Below are 21,218 nucleotides of genomic sequence, written 5' to 3'. Positions count from 1 at the left end.
AGCTTGAAAAGAACAGTGTGTGAAGGCATCATTTGTGGAAGCACTCAGATATTTTACTTCAATAAAAGAAGAGAAACCATTTGGTATTAATGACTCCTTTAAAGTAAAGACCAACATTTAAATATTTATGGGCATCACAGATTACAGATACGTGCATCAGAAAATACCAAAAGTCAAGAATTTATTCTGCTGAATTGCCAATTTAAATTTGGATTTGCACGAGTGTATTCTGTAGATTATTGCCTTCAATAAGTAATTAGAGACGTCAGATACATTTAGCAGGACTGCAACTACAAGATAATTCAAATGATTTGTTGCTACACATGCCAAAACTCAAACCCTCTTCTGATTTAGGACTATTGCTACTTGGCTCTAGGTAACTTGATGACCATTCTTTAACAATTCTATTTTGTTATATTAACTGATAGTCTACATAATTGAATCCTAAAGATACATTTTAATCACAGATGAATAAGAGGTTTACTTATGTTGCATAAACATCTTAATCAAAGCAGCTAATGTTAGCATTCAAACAATCCCTGATTATATTTTTTTATTTGCTGATTATACCTGAAATTGTGATATTTTTGGATTCACTACAAGTTATTAAAATTGCACCTGGAACAGAGAAGTTTGATGTTATGACAATATTAATATTAGCATCACAGGAAACTGACCGCCGTGTGATAGAAAGTCAGTGGTATAAATGGAAAATACTCAAGTGCATGTAACTTTTAATTGTTTTTATATATGGTACAAGTACGGAAGAGGATTAGGGCCACACATAAAAAAAATAGAGTTCTGACTTTAAAGTCAGAATTCTGACTTTATTCTCAGAGTTCTGACTTTAAAGTCGGAATTCTGAATTTAAAGTCAGAAATCTGAATTTAAAGTCAGAATTCTGAATTTAAAGTCAGAAATCTGAATTTAAAGTCAGAATTCTGGGAATAAAGTCAGAATTTTGAGTTAAAATCAGAAATCTGAGTTTAAAGTCAGGTTTCTGAATTTAAAGTCAGAATTCTGAGAATAAAGTCAGAAATCTGAGTTTAAAGTCAGAATTCTGAATTTAAAGTCAGAACTCTATTTTTTTTTTATGTGTGGCCCTAATGCTCTTCCGTATACAAGACCTAAGTACATGTAAAAATCCATTCCCACCACTAGCATGTGCACATGTCTATCACATAAATGTATGAATGTAAAACACACAGGATTATGCGCGTGTGTGTTTGTGCATTGCACGGTGACAGCAGGCTGACTCAGTCAGGGGGGCCGGTCTTTGTCGTCATCTCTGCTCATATTTAATTAATGAGGAGGCAGCGGCCACGGGAGAAACTGGCTGCTTCTGGTTTCCAGGCATAAATACAAAGCGGAGCCGGTCTGAGGGAAAAACGGCACAAAGAAAGCGGAGCACACTAAGGATTTAAAGCTGAAGACCAAGAGAGTCAGGTAACCAGCCGCTAAAAACTGCTAACACCGTATTTAACAGAAGTACAAGCTTATTCAACAGTGACGCGTTGATGGTGAATTCAGTGATTTAAATGAGGACCAGAATAACAACCTCTGTCAGTAGGTTTCACTGAAAAATACTGCGAGAACAGCGTATTTACTGTAGTTGTCAGGGCTGCTGGCGATGGTTTCTATGTAAATGTCAGATGTGTGTGTTAATAGGAGAAAGTGTTGCTCGAAAACAACCTTTGAAAACACACCGCCGGCAGATTAGATCAAATGTTAGTTCCACTGATGTATCGTAGGTCGCTGTGTGTGTGTGTGTGTGTGTGTGTTTTTTGTTGTTGTTGTTTTTTGACGGGACAAGCTGCTCTGACAAGAACAGAGTGGATTTGTTTTCTTGGTTTTTTTTCTAAATTTTCCCACTTTGAAAATGTGGCCTGCTCGTGTCTCGCACAGACGATCAGTAAGTCAGTGAGGTTGTTTGAAACTGCTGCCACTTTGGCATCTCAGTTTATACGTGGCAGCAGCTCTTCCTCGACAGTTCAGTCTATCAGTCAGATAGCACAATACTTTGGACACAGAGAGTAGATAAGGTTCTACGTTTTCTTATCTTCAGTCTGATTATTCTCATATATTCTCCCTTTGGCCCCAATTTGAAGTAAGCTACATTGGTGTAATCTTATATGGCTTAATGCGTTAAATATCTCTTATAATAATTCAGAAAAGGTCAGTTTATATGCTTAACTGGTGTTTACCCTTACTCTGGCAATGGATTTTGACCTTTCTAATGCGTTGTCACTTAAGTTATTAGTAAGGGTTTTAATATATCAATCCCGCAGGACTACAAAAGAGTTGGTCGGGTAGCTACAGTTTGTTCATCCTACAGCCTACAACCCAAAAGTTGCTCCAAACTCGCTCATTACAGATCTCATAGGCACGAGTAAACAAGTTCTTAGCTCTCATGAATAAAGTTTACAAAAGATGAGAAGTGGTACTCACCCACAGGGATTTAAAAAAAAAAGGAGAAATATGCATTTTGATTCTTTATTATTTACTGTTTATTATCTGATTTTCCATTGCGCACTGATATTGATTCTTCTCTGTTGTAACTTGTGTGTATCTTTTGTAAGACTGCAAGATTGTGTCAGGGCACTCTCCTCTTTATCTACACTTGGAGAACATTGAGTGGTGTACAGTAGCTCAGCAGCCGTGTGTGTGCGCGCGTGTCTGTGTTTGTGTGTGGCACGTCCACTCCCAATATCCCAGCTCGGGAAAATCTCGGCTGGAGTGTGGAATGTCTGGCCTTTGGCACAAGGCCCCCCCCCCCCCAACCACACCACAATTTCTCTTTTCTTTATGTAGGGATGTTAGGAGGCATGCTAATACTCACTTGAGACTGATCAAGGAAATGCAGATGTGTGTGTGTGTGGACACAGCTGGGCAAGCAGTGAAGTCAAAAGGCCGAGGCTCAGATACAGCAATCAAAAGAAAGGCCTATGCCTGCTTTTAAAAAGGCCACCATCGGATGCACTGAACTGTAGATTGCCATTTCTAGGTCAGTGGTAGCCCCCTCCCTCACTCCCTTTTCTCTCTCAACCCCACCCTGAGCCACCCATCTACCCAAGGCCAGCCCACACAATAATCTGTGGTGTTGGTGTAGAGCGTGGAGCGATGGCATGTGGCAAGTGTATTAACCAGCAGTGGAATTAAAAAAGCGAGTAGGGGGGGGGGGGGGGGATGCACAATCTGTCAGTGAGGCCGGAGTGTGAAGTGATCGATCGCTGTCTGTCCAACAAGTTCGCTTCCCATTTAAGGAATCAAGACATTTTTTGAAATTAGATTTTATTTTATATTTCAAAAAAAATCCAGATCTACTGTAAGTTAATCTTGAACTCAATCTCCATCATACATTCGTCTGAAGAGAGGGTGCAGAGACATTATGTTTAAGGGTTGTTTTCTGCATTACAGGTAAGTGACTATTGACTGGACTTATTTGACCTTTTTAACAGTTGAACAACTTCTTAATCCTGTAAGTAGAGTATAGGGGGCATCGAAGGACACGGGATATACTGCAGTCTAACGAGGTCTCCAGCATGGCGTGCAGTATGAACAACACAGTACAGCGAGTCTTTAGATTATCCCCGCGTCGCTGGGGCTTTGATCCCTTTCTCTGAATCTGTTTTCCAAATATCATTCGTGTATTGATTTTCACGCCCCTAAAAACACCACATGAACAAAGTAAAAAGGGGTCCGTAACAATTCAGACCTTGTCACCAACAGTGCCTGCTAAGTTTGTTGAACTGCACAGAAATGGTTTAGCCATTTGTACCAATAAATAAGCACAATATGTGGTAACTATCTTAGGTGTTGAAGTAGAAGCATCTGAGTCAAACCAATAGCTGCAGGCTCTCCTGGCAACACTATGGCTACCAAATATATAATTATTTATTTGCCATGTGCACTTAAGGAACACAATGTTTCGAGGCTCACCTGGCTAAGGTGCTGTACAAGAAACAGGTTCAGGAGTAATTTAGTATAATCAAGGAGTCCCACCCATGGGTGTGGATATGAAACTAGGGCAACCTTGTCTTGCACCAGGAACCAGGAACATTAATCAAAATGTGGATATTAGAAAACATCTAAGTATGTACAACAAATATATACAGAAAATATAGACAAGTAAGCACAATATATTACATATCAAGGGCCCTAAGAAGCACCTGAGTGTTCTTTTCAGAGAAAGTGTGTTGTCTCACCTGAAGCAAAAACCACAACAACAAAACATTCAGACTCAAAATAAACAAATGAATTCATAAGCTATACTTAATTGGAGCCGAGAAAGACTACCGAATAGAATGGGTAATTCAACCAGAAGAAAAAACATGGCCTATGGAAAAGTCAGTCAAATAAATGCCCTCATTTTATGTGTTGATGTATCTCAACTGGACATATTTTAAGTGACATGAAAGGCTTAATAGAAAAGTCTTCTTCAGTCCGTAGGGAGATTTGTTTTAAATTGGTAAATCCCAAGAAGTTCTCGTTGTAGGAGACGTCTTCCTGTGTCACCTTTTCTTCTTTTGTGGGAGGACAGGTTCAATGCCCGTTTAGCAAAGAGAGGCGACAGGTTGGTTCAGTTCATTAAAGTCACAGTTTTTTTTAATGAAGGCGGTCGGTAACTGTCTGTTCCCAATAAAGAGTTTTGGGTTTCTTGTTGATGTCTGTGTGGATTTTGTTGTGATCTTTCTTGATGGTTACGTCCAGGAAGTTTCTCTCCTTTTTTTCGTATTCCATTGGGAATTTGAGATGTTCGTTCTTTGTGTTCAGCCGTGGATGCAATTCCAGTAGTGACTGTTCATCCCCTGACCACGGACAGATGACGTCATCCATTTCCTGGCAGGAAACATTTTGACGCTTCCTGGTGGCCCTTTGTATCTAATATTACCTATTTAACTATGTGTGTAATACCTATGTAATTGTTGGGTTACAGATGTATGCTGTGTTTTGACTTCACACATTGCCTTTCCTCTGATGTGATTTGATTACCTTCAGGTTATAAAACCAATATTTACCTAGAATAATAAATGACATACAGTCTAAAGGCATCTGGGCCTCTTCAACCTTTTGAATTTACACACAACCTGCTGCCAGTATAAACACGTTTATGTGTATAATGATATTCACATTCATGTAAAAATACAATACTCTTGCATGGGGATTTAAAGATCAATCGTAAAAACGGGATAAATTGATTCAGAGGTGTCACATCGGTACTCTGAAAAATGAATCGCAATAATATAGTGAGCGTCAGCAGCTGTAGAGCAGAGGCGGTTGGCAGCTGTAGAGCAAGATCTTGAAATTTAGGGCGCACCACTGTCTTTTTATATCGGAGGTGTGGAAGCATTTTTACTTCCCCAAAGACAGAAAATGAATGAGGTGAGAAAATAACAGACAAGACAAAAACTGTAAGAAGACAGGGAACTGAACAAACAGCACAACCAACATGATGCAGCATTTAATCGACACCACAACAACGAGAAGCTCCAATCACCTCTCCTTATTGAGAGAAACCACACTGACAAGTGGATATGCAGCCCCTAAAGGAATCTTTTTCAATCATAAATTGTCTGCAGTCTCATTTTGTAAAATAAACCGTGAGAGAATCGTATCATGAGTTGAGTGAATCGTTACATCCCTACTTTTGCAGAAAGTTGTTAGTCACGAGCTGTTTTTATTGAAAAAGGGTGAACACCCATTAAAATCTCTCTGAAAAACCAAGAACCGAAACATATCGGCTTCCTTCTGCTGTTGTGCTCCATTAAAGATGTAAAAAAAAAAAAACATGTTTACAAGTGCTGTGGACTTTATCCGCCCTTTATGTAAACAAACAAACACTAACTCTTATATCGTTTGCTCACTGTGCAGTGTGTTGACAGCTACAAGGAAAAAAACTCCCCAACAGAATAAAACACTGCTGCAAACAACAAACGTTTCACTGCATCCTCATGTTGTCATGTTGTGTTGTGGGCCACAAAGCAGCGTCCTCTGTGACCCTCCTCTCTACCAGCAGTGGAGGATAAAAGAGCAGCAGTCATAGTGCAGAGAGTACTGAAAACACTAAAGAGAAAGCACAATTAAATACATCTATTCTCTATCTAACTGCACATGGAAGCAAACACTTAAACCTCAAATCAAAACCAAAAGTTCAATAACATGTACCACGTGAAGTCACACAAGGGCCATTTGTTGGAGGTGTGTGTGACATCAAGTAATCCATACAAAGTCTTTCATTTGAGGTGAATCTGCTACCGTAGTTTGATTGTTACGAAACTAAAAGTTGAACCACTGTCACCTTTTTACTTTTCTGTGAGGCCTTTTAAGAATGGGCCCATTCATGTTCATGTTGCGTCATCGTTCCAGGTCAGCTTCTGTTGGTCCAAGTGATGATTAATGTTTCTTTGTTTTCTATGAAAACTATTTTCAGAAATAGAACTGAAACTGAACCATGGCTTTATTGGGTACTAACAGACAAGGATGTATTTCAGTGTTGGGAACGTGAAGTGCCTAGCGTTTTTCTCCTATGTTATACGGAAAAATCAATTTTCAAACTTTGATGAAAATCAAAAAAAAAAGTTCAATCAGTTATGCACATGAAATCAACCCCAAAAAACATTACCTCAAATCAGTCAGGCTCATTGATATCATGAGAAAATCGCAATAAACAGTTTATAAAACAACATAAATCCTGACCCACATATGTGTTGGAGGTCAGGGTTAAACCAAGACTGTGTTGGACTTTGAATCAGGAAGTTATAGAGAATTACAGAAATCCCTGATCTGTTGAGTTCTTGTTCTCACCCCACCATATGTTCCTCTCACACATCTATTCTTGCAGTGTCATCTGGTGGTTTCCTCTCTGATCCTCTTTGTCAGCCCTTATTGATCATGTGAGTCGTCCAGCTGAACTGTCGGAATTGACAACATGCTTAGAAAAACAGTTTCTGAGAGGTCAAAGAGGAGGCCAGGTTCAAAACAAGTCCTTTGTCACTGTGAACCGTGTTTGGTGTTTATGTAATTGCTGCCCTCAGAGAAGGATGAATGACCTCATGTCATTTGAATTCAGCAGGGCTCATGTGTAGCACAAATATGAGTTTGTTGTGTGAATTCTCTCGGGGTTTGTTCCCTCAACCTGAGAGGGAAACGGTGCTTATTTTCTACACTGTACTATATGCACTGCGTCCACTGATGCTGTGGTAACAAACCATGTACTCTACTGTACATGTGTGTGTGAGTGTGTGTGTGTGTGTGTGTTGTGTAACAACGGGATGTTCTCGTCTTACCTTAGAGGACTTGACATTTTTTCTCATACTGAAACAAAACAGACACGTTTATATTACAGTTTTAACTGTAGACATCCTCAGAGTGCTGCCTCTAACTGTTGGTACTTTGTATTTTGTGTTAGCAGAAATGTTCTCAGAAAAGTCTCCCACTGTGTTATTCTCACATGCAGCTGTCCATACATTCACAACAAGCAGCATTCTGAACAGGGAAAAAAAACAAGGTGGCTTTTGTGTTCATCACTCTAAATGTTTGTGTCCTTGAGCAGTTACTAGAGCTCAATGAAATCATTTGATTTAGTTTTTACTTTGTCCGGGGTTGTGTCAGGACTTATAAAGTGATTACACGGTGGGTAGGCTGGATTATGTAATCATTCCAAGAAGAAGAAAAAAACTCTGTATTAATTAGTCTGTTAGAAATACAGCAATATGTTATAATGAAGAGGATGCCTTTAAATTACACCTATCTTCTATGAAAGAGGTGTGTGTAGACAGCAATGAATTACACACACACACAAGACATCATACTGTAGCTCCAAAGAGGCCAAATTATCTCTGATAGAAGTCCCTTTTTTTTTTATCATAGGACAAAAACTCAAGGTGCATTGGTCAGTTTTGGTCATTTTTTTTGAAGGGTCGGTTCATACTTCTTTGCGCCAAAATATTTAAATCTATTGTGTGCAAAGGATAATGAGTTTGTTTGCATGACCCGTTTTCTTGTGCCTGTATGGTACAGCCTTTGTTTGCACAGGATACGTTGTTTTTTTTTTTTGTACTCAAATGTTGGATCCTGACGTGTGTTCTAAAAACATGTTTGTATTTGTTTCATCATGCTTTAACAGGTTAGCTCTTGTGGTTTGCAAAGAATATTTTTTGGGAAAAAGGGTTCCCACACGGCTTCTGAACATATTTCTATTTATTTTCTTTAATCTTTTGGGGTTTTTTTTAAATTGAGATTTGAGATTTAGATTATCTTTAAATCTTGACTGCATATGCCAACAACTGCATCGACAGAGAGGTCAGTGATCAGTAGCTGAAAATACCCAACGGAGACATGATATAGGAGTACATAGGCGGTAACATATTGCTAACTGGTATGCAACCCTGTATGACCCACCTGACCAACTATGTTTACAGTCATGCAAAATCTATTTCACAGTACATTTTGTTTTCCCCAAGTAATGTTATGCATTATGTAACACACAATATAATAAAAGTCCTAAACTGTGTTGGCTTTTCTGTCTCTTGCTCACTTCTGTGCTCAGTGTTATAATGACGCCATCCTCTCTCGCTCTCTGTCTTTTGTCCGCAGACTCCATTGAAGAAGAGCTTGGACGGCATGCAAAGTTGTGAAATTTCCTCAGACAGCACTGATGATCCTCTTAGTAGCGGCCTACGCACTCATCGGCAGCCTCGAATAGTAGTGATCGGTGCTGGCTTGGCCGGCCTTGCTGCAACTAGAGTCCTACTGAAAAACGGCTTCACGGATGTCACAGTCCTAGAGGCGTCAGACCACATCGGAGGGAGAGTTCAGAGTGTTCAGCACGGTGAGAGGCAGGCTGACTGATTAGTTTTTGGCAATCAAGGTTAAACTATCCCCTTTTTACAATGTCAGAAACTGTTAACACCCAATCGTAATCACAGTCACATACTGACAACAGATGAGTGCAACAGATCTTTTTGGTTGAATACCACTGTATGTGAATGCATTACAAAGACCCATTCTTTGTAGATCAACTGCACTGTAAATGATCTCTCTTTTGCCTTTTTATTTTTTCTAAACATAGGCAAGAATAAACAGTTTTATGGATCTGCATCTTTAACCATCCCATATCCAACTGTCAACCACTGGAACTAACAGCATTATTGCAGATCACATGTCAAAACAATTAGCCAGCACATCCTGATTAAACAGCACTTTGATACCTCTGTGAAAGCTAAAAGAATACTAGAAACGATTAGAGGGCTTACCTACATGCCTACCTGTACACTACTCTGACCTTGCGCTCTTTGCACTTGAACACAGACATCAACAAGCTAAAACAGGCAAGCGGAGGGAGGTTGTTAGGAGACCACCAGAGATGACAAGGATGCTCTTTGCTCCTCTTCCCAATGCCAATCCTCCCAATTCTTTGACATTTCCTGAAGCCTTCTTTGCTGCTACAGTTGCTTTACCAAACCAGCCCGGACATGTACGGTCATAAACTCACGCCAGATTTTCAAACTCTGGTATACTTCAAAATAAGTGAGAGATTATTGTGAGGGCGTATTAGGCTTTTGAGTGTTCTTCTTCTTCTTCTGTGATCATTAAATGACATTGCTTTACCAAACCAGCCCAGACATGTACGGTCGTAAACTCACGCCAGATTTTCAAACTCTGATATACTTCAAAATAAGTGAGAGATTATTGTGAGGGCGTATCAGGCTTTTGAGTGTTCTTCTTCTTCTTCTGTGATCATTAAATGACATTCATATTTACTGTATCTAATCAGCCTGTGGTGTAACAGTGCAATCAGCTTTGTTAGCCTTAATAACCAGAGTAAACACTTTATCACATACACGTCCACTTTAAAAAAAAAAAAATTAACAGTGCTTCTTACTTGATATGCTTGAATGAAGCTGGTATAATTTTCCACAAATTATGCCAGGGAAAGTTGCCTGCCTCTAATTTCCATCATGACAAATTATCTTTGGTTGGAATATAGAAGAAGGGAACAGCATCTGCCTGTGGCGCTCATAAAAGAGGTCACATACTGTAGAAACCCACCTTGAGGTCAGCACATGTATATCTGCCTGTTATGTAAATGCATTTTTATGTGCGAAGACATTATGTTTCATGAAGCATACTGTATGTTGCAGTTTCCGCATCGGCCCATTTTTATTCTATAAACCAGTGTAGAAACATACAGTGTGATGCCATCATACTCAGAAAAAATATTACATTGATGGTATCCCAGTTGGCTTCTACAAGTGCAGTACGTCAATTGAGATGGCCCCATTTTAAGCCATCCAATAATCTAGACCCCAATGTGAATATGCCTTTAAGAAGCAGTTTAAATTCTGTTTCATTCAAAGCCATGCAGGTTTGCAGGCGAGTCATGCTCTCACTGATCTGTGTTGCTTTTCTTCTTCTTCTCCTTTTTTTATTTCCAGGAACAGCAACTTTGGAGCTTGGAGCCACTTGGATTCATGGCGCCAATGGGAACCCAGTGTACCACCTGGCAGAGGAGAACGGGCTGCTGGAGCACACCACGGATGGGGAGAGGAGCGAGGGACGCATCAGCCTGTACACAAAAAATGGTGTGGCTCATTACCAGACCAACGCGGGGAAGCGGATCCCCAAGGACCTGGTGGAGGAGTTCAGTGACCTGTACAACGAGGTGAGGGGAGGCATGAGTGCACTTTAACATGCAGAAATGAACGTAAGCGTGCAAGAAGAACACAGAGACTCGTACTGCTCTCTGAATAACACCACAGTATGTATATGTAAATTATGCACCAGTGACCAGTTGTGACCCCCCTGAACACAATGAATGCTCCAAATACTGCTAAGATCAGAACAAAAACATGTTTTAAATTCTAGTGGTAATCCAAAACATTCCATAGATAGGAAAAATGTTGAGCACCGTGCAGCTTAAATAAAGAAAATAGTCTGTGAAAATATAAATGATGTCGTGTGATTTGAATGACCTTTGAGCTACTGAGCAGGGAGATAAAAAGGGGAACTGAAAGGACATATGGAGTTTTCTCTGTGCCATGCACCAGGCCACTGCTAACGTCATACATAGATATATCCATAAATCATCATACCAAAAAAAAATCCTCCATTGCATGCGGAATTTAACAAGGAAAGGAAATATTGAAGTCCAGCTTTCCTGCTCTGTGCTCTGCAGCAGCCCCTGTTAGAGAGCATCATGGTGTAAGTAGGTCATGTCTGCAAAAGCGTTTACAGAGAGAAGGTATAGAACACGCAGAAGGCATGTTGTTTTCATTAACTCTACGTCGTCTGGGTTTTCTGTGTGACCTCAGGGTTCACAATAACCCATTCCATGCCGTGTCCTGGTGATAAATCGTCTTAATGGAATTTCACACCTCTACAGACATGGTGGTACTTTCAGCATCCTGAGGACTGGAAATATTTTTTGCCTTTGCGACATTTAGCATCTTTTTACAGCCATCATCAACAGCCCTTTATTCCACATTCCTCCTGTTTTCTTTCAGCTACAGGACTGTTCCATGATGCTTTCTTTGCATGTTGAATAAGTTCAATAGCTCTGAATGTGGGCTTTATTTTAGTTTTTTTAAACCTAACATTAAATCCTGCAGGGGAGATTTTTCAATAGTTGGTAATACAAAAAACAGGCCATGCTCCGGGGTCACCTCAGCTTGATCGCTCTCTGTGATGCCATGCGACACGTGTGGATTATCTGCATGATAAGCATCATAGAAAGATGGGTCGTGATACTCTTGGCTCTAATCTTTGTTGTCTTCTTTCCAGTTGAAGGAGTGAAACTTGACAGATAACCTGATGTCCATAACTATTGTCTGCTTCTGCCTCTAGCCCAGTGTTGCCTTCTCTTACACTCTCCATACTCAGGATAATGATAAGATTGCAAAAATAAGACTATCTTAGTTTCTTGTTTTCATACCTCCATTGTTTTGTATTTGGGAATTTGTTAAATTTAAATATACAGACTACATATTAACACATGTGATTTGTATCATCTGTGGTCTTGTAGCCTAAATCCTGTGAAGTGTTCAAGTGCTGACCTGATCAGCCCTGAACTCAACTGAACTCAACTGGTTTCTTCTTCTTCTTCTTCTTCTCTTTCAACTTCATCTGCTTTCTTTAAATCCTTCCTCATTCTACTTCCTCCGTCTCTGGACTTTACCCTGATTTAGGTGTACGAGCTGACTCAGGAGTTCTTCCAGAACGGGAAGCCCGTTTGTGCCGAGAGTCAGAACAGCGTCGGCGTCTTTACACGAGACGTGGTGCGCAAGAGGATCATGTTGGATCCTGATGACTCCGAGAGCACCAAGAAAGTCAAACTGTCCATGCTTCAACAGTACCTCAAGGTGTGTGTCTGCGTGTCTGTGTGTCAATGTCTACCTGTGACTCACTGACACTGAGCAATGTTTCAGAATGTTTTCTCAAAAATACAGTCAAAAATGTGTACCGTAAAAACCTTTTGATTTGTGCACCAACAAACCTTTCTCAAAAGAAGCATCATAAAAAAGTGATTGAGTCACAGTTTGACATTCTACATTGAAAGCCATTCAAGCCCAGAAGGGGTAGAACCCTATTGTGTTTTTTTATTTATTAATTATTATTTGTCTTGTTGCGGCTCAAATTCCTGTCAGATGAAACCCATGTAAATACAAAAGATATATGAAGCCAATCAGCCAGATGGTGGCGCTGTAATTAAAGAAACAAAACTCGATTTTTTTAAAGGCCACACCACTCACAACATAAGTCGAAACTACTTGAAATTTGACACACAGGTCCAGCTCATTCAGCTCTACAAAAAAAGCCTCTGAGACAATCAATGTCCGCCATGATGGATCTTCTGCTATTTGGAATTTTATGAACGTCACATTTTTGTCTTCCTCCTAAACCGTAGGTCCAATTGGTTCCAAATTTGCTGTGGATTCTCATCGGATGAAGCTAATTAGATATTTTATAAAGGTTGTTGATATATTGTGAAGTTTTCAAGATTACGACCAATAAACTTCGACAGAGGCAAAGCCTTTCTGAGCAATGGCCGTAACTCATGAACAATTCGTCCAATCGTCATACATTGTGGTACAAATGTTCAGGGCGTGTCTAGAAATGGGTCTACCAAAGCATTTTGAGCCTGACCTATAGAGGTGCCAAAATACCTTAAATGTGTACCCCAAAATCAGGTAGGCAGATTTCACCAAAAGTGGTGTGCATGCTCTGAAGGTGAGTATTAATCAAAATCTCTAGTGTCATATTGGGTGATGAAAATGGGCACGGCCTATCACATATTTGCTCATAACTCAATCTCGCCTTTAATCAATCCTGATGAAACTTCCTGGAGACATATTTGGCTATTTCCTGAACATACACCTTGTTTTGTTAAAAGTACGGAAAACAAATTCTTCTGGGGAAAAACTTCCATTAAGGAGAAAGGAAAGAGGAGGCTGCAACCCCTATCCAGCAGGGGCAGCAGGGATTCAGAAGGCTGTGGTGCCACTGTGATTGTGGCTCGAGGAAGAGCCACAAAGCAGCACTCAGAAACAGCAGCTAATTAACAAACGCACAGCATCTGCACAGATTCTCTGCATCTCAGCAAACACACAAACAAGGAGGAGGAGTCAAGTCCAAACCTCAAAACGTCACCAAAATGACACTGCTGATATGAGATGGACCCATTCATTTTGATTCAAGTTTGATGTTTGAGTTTGGAATGCTGTTTATGTAGTTATGTGTTAACGCACACCAGTCAGCCTATACTGTTTAATTCATTAGATTTATTAAAGGCTGAGATTTGATTGGATTGACCTTGTTTAGAATTAGAATGCACGTGTTGAGTTAAATGCTGCCGACACTAAATGTAATGTTCATTAATATAAGGTACTGTCAAGGTTTAATTAAAAATATAATCCTTTATTAGAAGTCTTAATTTGAAGAGTTTGTGTCTTTAATTTGAAGGTAATGATATTTTGTGTATTTCCTTTTCTTTCTTTGAAGGCTATCAACCTAAAACAACTCTTAGTTTTTTGATGTCCCCTGAAACAAAGTGGACTGTTATCTGTTGAACAAAACAAGATTAAGTGGATTGAAAATAAAAAAACAGTGAGTTGTCCCGTGCATCATTTTAAGCTGGAGCAGGCCTTTTTTCAAGTTTGGGCAGGGGTTGAAAAGTCTCACATAACTTTACACACACACTTTTCTACACATGGTGGATCATTGAGTGAGCAAATATTATACTGAAAGTTTAATGATGACGAAACTATCGCGTGACTGAACCTCCTTAGTCACAGAATTAAACCGTCAACTTGTTGAGCCTTGAAACCTGTTGGTCACTGGTTGTGGTATAAAGGGGCTTGGAGCTTTTTGGCAATTCTATTCTTCACTTTGAAGTTTGTTTGTTTATCTGGAAGGAATGTCAGTATTGTTTAAAATGCTTTCATGTGTTTCTATATCTGTGCTATATCCCTTTGAGAGCTCCTCTGTACACTCCCGCCCACACACAAACACAGGAACAGAACATGTTGTGAAATGCACCAGGTAACCTCCACCATACTGTCTTGAAGAAGTGGTAGCATATTTTTCACTTTTGAATAACAAACCATCAGTAGGTTAAGGTTTCCACTAAATAAACACGTGTCCCCAATTTGTTTACAAGATTCTAGGAGTGTGTTGGTAAAAGTCATCCAAAAGTTGTCTTTGGGTCAAACAGCCAGTTCATGAAGCAGCTGGTCATGCACGTTTAATCACGGCTGACTCTGTGTTGATTTCTTGTTTCAGGTGGAGAGCTGTGAAAGCAGCTCTCCCAGTATGGACGAGGTGTCACTGAGCGAGTTTGGCGAGTGGACGGAGATCCCCGGTGCGCATTACGTCATTCCTGAAGGTTTCATGAAGATCGTGGAGCTCCTGGCCCAGGACATCCCGTCCTGCACCACCTGCCTTAGCAAACCAGTCCGCCGTATCCACTGGAATTACTCCGCCCAGCACCAGGAGGTGATTGCCAAGCCCAGCAACAACAACGCAGACAACAACCATAACGAAAACCACCATGGCTGCCAACCGCTAGATGACCCTCTGATCCTGGGTCGCCCCATCTACGTGGAGTGCGAGGATGAGGAGTGGATCGCAGCAGACCACGTGATCGTCACGGCCTCTCTGGGAGTCCTGAAGCAGAACCACGACATCATGTTCTCGCCCTCTCTGCCCGAGGACAAAGTGCTCGCCATCAATAAGCTGGGCATCAGCACCACCGACAAGATCTTCTTAGAGTACGAGGAGCCTTTCTGGAGCCCTGAGTGCAACAGCATCCAGTTTGTGTGGGAGGACGAGGCTCAGCTAGAACAGCTGGTCTACCCAGAAGAGCTGTGGTACAAGAAGATCTGCAGTTTCGACGTCCTCTACCCGCCAGAGCGCTACGGCCACATGCTGAGTGGCTGGATCTGTGGGCAGGAGGCGCTGCACATGGAGCGATGCGATGACGAAACTGTGGCTGAGACCTGCACTGAGCTGCTCAGGCGCTTTACAGGTGAGGACACAGAGCTGCATTGTGGGTAAAAGTTATCCATTATACATTCCAATTCCACATAGTCTTTCCAGGATAGCATGTTGTCCTGCAATGATCATTCCTTATCCTAGAAGGTAATGTGTCATTTGTCTGTCTTAGATCTTTTGGGGCGAGTACACAAACTCTATTTTTATCTCTGTGGTTCTGGATGATCTAATCTGTGCAAAGATTGTAGGCCAATCAGCTGAGAAACTCAGCTTTGAATCATGAAATATCATAAAATAAAACCATATAAAGCTCGCCAACAAAATGATTTCCAACCCCAGACAAGTGGATCCAAATTCTAACCACCAAACTTTCACTGCAGGGCTCAATATTTTAATAAAGTCACCCTTTTGTACACCAGTCAGTCCCATAATTAAATATAGAGCCTTATCCACAATCAAAAGTACTTTGAAGGGCAAGAATACTTTGTGCTGTAGTTGAAATATTACATAGAATATAAGTTTCTTTTGTATCATGTCCTGCTGCAAATGGAGCTTCTCTGATAAAATGCCAGAACGTGTCTGGTTATAAAATGTCATCAGTTAATCATGTTAATGAATTAACACTGTTACTATCAAGGAAGCTTTTGTAACAGTTCAAGGTTAAAATCATGTTAGGATTTCTAAGTGACTCAATAATCCCTTTTTATTAATAAAGAAAATACAATGCATCCAAATATAAAAAGACTAGATTTCCTTCCTCATCAACTATAGATACCCTTTGTTTTAGAGTCGGTAATCTTCAACCAACACAGTAGTCTTGTAAGGCTGACCCTGTGTGCTGTGTGCTCACACAAACTGACGTTGGGTCATTGCGTTTCATACAAAGGAAATGACATAAGCTTCAACTGTGACGTCAATAGTTTTTTTTTTTTTCATGGCAGCACAACAAAACACTGAGCGTTAATAATGTGTTAGATAACGAGGTGCAGAGGTCTTCAACTGTGACACAAACATTCAAATGATGTGAGTGATATATGTGTTTCTCTATTTTCTCAGAAGTTACCTGAGAGGAGGATTTGAATTTGAACCTGAATACAAATATATATATTGCAGCAGCATACATTGTAAAATCGGAGGTCTGTAAAATATGACGGCGTTTGGCCGCAGATTAGGAGCGAGCGGATAGAAAAGGCTCAGATTATTACTTGGTAAAGTGATTGCCTCAGAAATGGGTCACAGTGTGAGTACAGAAACAGTGACTGTCACTTCATGATGAGGTCAGTGGACGTCCTATAGATGTAGACTGAGAAACCACACACACAAACATACGCTTTGCTCATTTAGGTCAGAGCAGTTTATCCCCTCAGCTGTTGCTTAATTACATATAGACTCACTGGAGCCTTACAGAGGGTCGCCAGTTGATTGCTGTTGGCAGATTGGAAACCCCAGTTTAATAATACCCCTCTTCAAAGTAATTTGAACTGGTCTGATTCAGTAATTTACTGGATTTTCTATCACAAACTCTGCATGATTGTAATTAAGTTTCTCTTTTTTTTCCATCTGCGCTGACGTTGCGTCTCTGTCCCTCCATCTGTCCATAGGAAACCCCGACATTCCAAAGCCCTGGCGCATCCTACGCTCCTCGTGGGGCAGTAACCCGTTCATCCGAGGCTCCTACTCCTTCACCAGGGTGGGCTCCAGTGGGGGCGACTGTGAGAGGCTGGCCATGCCGCTGCCTTACGCCAACAGCACCAAGGCCCCGGTAAGACAACCACATCAAAATACTAAATATCTACCATATAGTCCAACTCAGTAGAGATACACAAGATGATGTTGGTAGACTTTTTTTTGTTATTCCTCCCCCCATGTTCAGTAAATGGCTGAAAGATCTGCAGAATGCTATATTTTTAGCATTTTTTGTAGCATTATTGAAAGTTTAAAAATCGCTGTTGACTTTCAGGCATGCTCAATTAAACAATATGTTCATTTTTTTAATTTAAATTACCTTTTATTTATATGACTAACAGAGTCTCTGCTTGTGTAAACAGATATTCTGAATCAATGAATGGAAGATTACCAGATGAAAATAATCTGTTTCCTCCATTTATTCAGTCCAATGGCATTGTTCTTCTTTGAGACTTTTAGATGAATGTGCAGTTCCATATCCTTGCTATGAAGTGTTATTTATCTAAAATGAGTTACAGCGCTCTCAGTTCTGTAGAAATTGTGAGCTGTAACTTCCTTCGCAGCTGTACTGTACTTTTGGTTGTTTACAATCCCTGTCCACTCTGAGAGCATCTGGCTAATGCGGCCATGTCATCACGACCATGTTACATGACAGCACACAGAGCAAATACAGCTGGTGTGTGTGTGTGTGTGTGTGTGTGTGTGTGTGTGTGTGTGTGTGTGTGTGTGTGTGTGTGTGGGAGGGGGGTTGTGAGAGCTGAGTCTTGGCTGAAAGTCTAGACCATGAAACCTGAGGCGTTCAGGGTGAAGCTGGTAAGGGAGGGGTGGGTTCGTGTGGTCACTTGACACTGCTGGAGGAATGACATGACCCCAACACTGAAGTCCTTCAGAGGTGTCAGACTGAAACCTTCAGCCTTAGGTTACTGTAGCCTTTAAATGCACAGTGCTAACAAGGAAATCAGAAATCAGAGACATAAATATGTCAAGATTACTTTTTTTTTTATACCTTTTCATCTCTGCTCATTTTCCCTTTCTTCCTTTCCTCAGCCTCTTCAGGTCCTGTTCGCCGGAGAGGCCACCCACAGAAAATACTATTCCACTACCCATGGTGCTTTGCTGTCAGGACAGAGAGAGGCCACTCGCCTGACAGAGATGTACCAGGACTTACACAGAGCAGACACCACAAAGCCTAATCTGTAAAATAAACCGAACCTCTGACTAGTGAAAAAAACAAACTGTTGAGTTTGACACTTTTTATCTTGATGATTAAGTTATACTTAGAAGCACAGCTTGGGCATTATTACACTTGATAACACATGTGTATTGTTTCTATCCTATTGTAGATTTAAACCATGCTAAATTTTATTTGAGATGTACTGTTTAAGAAAGTTGCCAATGGTGCTGTCATTTCTCGTCGTTATCATTCTGTCATGTTTTTTTTAAATCAGTAATTTAATGTTTATAACAGCAGCATCTGTAATTTAACTTGTTTTTTTGTAAGTGCCTTCTGTTCATCATGTCATTTCAAATTAATGAAAATACTAAATAAAAAGTGATAAAGTTTGAACAAAATAAAAAGTTATATCATGATCTAACTAGAATGGGCTAGTCTTTATAATACTCTGGATTCACTTTTGTCTTCCTGGATGTTTTCCAGGAAAGTTTAACAACCGAAGCTGTTTCCATGCTTTCATCTTTTTTAAGCGGTTTGAAGTCTAGAAGAGGAAGGCAGACAGTAAGTGAAGAGAAGATACAAAGTTTGAGAGACACTGTGCTGTGCCAAAGTGACAGATGGTGTAGAACAGTCCTCAACCCACTCCTCATTTCTGTAGAATCAAAGTTATAATCCTCGTTTAGGTGACTCCACAATCAGGCTGAAAAGAAGTCAATGGGAAAGGTTTAATTAGCAACAAATTAAAAAGTTCTAAAATGCTCCATTGCCTTTTATCTGCTGGAGCTGCAGGAAGCTTTTAATTTGTCCTGCTTTAAAAAGTACATTAAGGTCAAGGACCTGTGTTGGTGTTTTAAGGAAACAGGGACAGAGAAAGATAAGGTTTGTAACCAGCACTAAGGAGCTGTAAAGCTGTCAAGTGACCAAACGATTCAGTGCCAAGGACACAGCAGTGAAACTTTCTCTGGATATTAACTTGTTGCCAACTATAAATATCAAGGAGCATCAGATGGTGAGAAGGAACAAAAAGAGCAACGTTTTAGTGTGAGAACAACAAGTTTGCAAAGATTTTACAAGCCAGACATTTACAGACAGTGCCAGAACAGTGGATGTATCTCAGCCTCTGATAAAGGGACAGTTTTTTTTTTTGGAAAGAAAGGTCCTTTGCTCACTCAAGGTTCACTGACACTGCCGTTCTGTTTTACCAGCCTGATTAGACGTGTCCTCGGGTTTGTGTGTTTGTGCACACCTGGATTGATTTCTGAATAAAAGGACATCTTCAGTCTGCTCACACCTAGAAAAACTTTGAATTTATTTTTTGGTATTAAAAGAACCAAAGAAGGCGAACAGAAGACGTAAACTGTAGGACAAACCTTTTGCATTCTGTAAATGAACTGTCACACATTGTGTAACATTTTCTGTCAGTATATAGTTGCAGTGATATCTTGTAATTTTAATTCTAAAACAGTATAGGAAGCAAACTTTAATGTATTATTCTCCTTTTCAACAAGTTTAAATAAGCTCCTCCTTCTTGTTAAAAATCCACTCCGATCCTGTATTTTATCACACCTATTTAAACCCCTGCATTGTGATGATTTATACAAACTTTAAAAGTAAGACGTGTTTTCTGAGGATAGTGTCGTCCTCCTCCTCCTCCTCCTACTCCTCCTCTTCCTCCTCCTCCTCCTCCTCCTCCTCTTCCTCCTGGTTCAGACAGAGAGAGAAACTCTGGCCCGGTCAAGCTGGGGAACCCTCTGAAGACGAAGAGGCTCCAGAGGCCTTAACCATTCAGCTAAGGCCGAGCTGTTTGTTGTTTAACTGTTTGGGTGAAACAGGCAGATTAACACTGAGGGAACATTTATGCCTCCTGTAAAATCAGGACTTGATGTTCTCTCAGGTGGCCCTGAATGACATATCCCACAGTTTATATGAAGTCCATGACAGAGTTTCAAAAGACATTTTATGAAGATTTTTTAATTATTTAAAAAATAGATAAAATTTGTTGTTTTTTCACTAGCAACTTTGAAATGATTCATAGTATCTAGTAGACTAATTAGATAAACACATTGACTAATAATTAGCAAAGAACGTTTTCTAGGCTATTCGTTTCTCAATACAAATCTTATTACCTCCATATTAAACCAAAACGTTGCTAATTGTTTTTCTTAATATCAGTTTTCAACATCTTGACTACCACACAACATATGTGTTTATTAATATTCATCTAAACATTCAGTTTATTATTTCACAATGTGCTGCTGGTTACTCCATTACACATTAGAGGAGGTTATTGAGCAGCTAAAGGCTTACATTGTAGCTCTGTGGGCCTTGTGACTTTGCACACACAGCTCAGCTCCTTCTTTCCTTTAATATAATTTATGCACAGTTCCCTGAACATGCTGCCAAGCCACACCAACAGCCCACAGACAACAGGTCAGCGTTGTGTCACCTTGTCGGCTCGGTGTTTTGCTTCACTGCACTTACATTAGGCTCTTTCAGCCCTGCTTCCTATTAGTCTATTTTTCCTTTTCAGTTTTTTTTTTTAAAGCCGCCCTCTAATCAAACACAAGCCCAAACCAGTCTGACTGTAAAACGAACCAAATGATTTGAATATTCACTAAGTTTACATTACATTTAAATGTAAAGTATACGTAAAGACCTTTTATGACAAGCCCAAATTATTTTTTTTATTTTATTTCTCCATTTATCAATGTATTGATGAAGCTGTATTTATCTGTTGGGTCCACTAGGGGGCAGACCGACATAACAAGCCCATAGACTACAGTCTATGAACAAGCCAAAGGCAGCCAGCCACATGTTTCAGTTGTCTAACATGTTAAATCTTACTAAAGCATCCAACACTATAAAGACC

At 40.1% G+C, this 21,218-nt stretch overlaps 1 protein-coding gene across 1 annotated transcript; it reads left to right on the top strand.

Moving 5' to 3' along the window:
* The first annotated feature begins 1,300 nt into the window (after positions 1-1,300).
* Positions 1,301-18,770, top strand: smox (spermine oxidase). The gene is made up of 7 exons (XM_061058698.1): positions 1,301-1,446; positions 8,596-8,830; positions 10,437-10,663; positions 12,186-12,359; positions 14,779-15,523; positions 17,091-17,251; positions 18,223-18,770. The coding sequence occupies exons 2-7, from the start codon at positions 8,623-8,625 to the stop codon at positions 18,373-18,375; spliced, it is 1,668 nt and encodes a 555-aa protein (XP_060914681.1). The 5' UTR covers positions 1,301-1,446; positions 8,596-8,622; the 3' UTR covers positions 18,376-18,770.
* Positions 18,771-21,218: the final 2,448 nt, after the last annotated feature.

This window comes from Labrus mixtus, chromosome 2, assembly GCF_963584025.1.
Source record: "Labrus mixtus chromosome 2, fLabMix1.1, whole genome shotgun sequence".
Taxonomy (NCBI): Eukaryota; Metazoa; Chordata; class Actinopteri; order Labriformes; family Labridae; genus Labrus; species Labrus mixtus.
This window is presented reverse-complemented; position numbering and strand designations above follow the sequence as displayed.

Bases quoted from the DNA above. Each gene is read 5' to 3' on its own strand.
- smox (XM_061058698.1), top strand. From the start codon at position 8,623: ATGCAAAGTTGTGAAATTTCCTCAGACAGCACTGATGATCCTCTTAGT. The intron at 8,831-10,436 runs GTGAGAGGCAGG...TTTTATTTCCAG, and splicing joins AGTTCAGAGTGTTCAGCACG to GAACAGCAACTTTGGAGCTT. The intron at 17,252-18,222 runs GTAAGACAACCA...TCCTTTCCTCAG, and splicing joins CCAACAGCACCAAGGCCCCG to CCTCTTCAGGTCCTGTTCGC.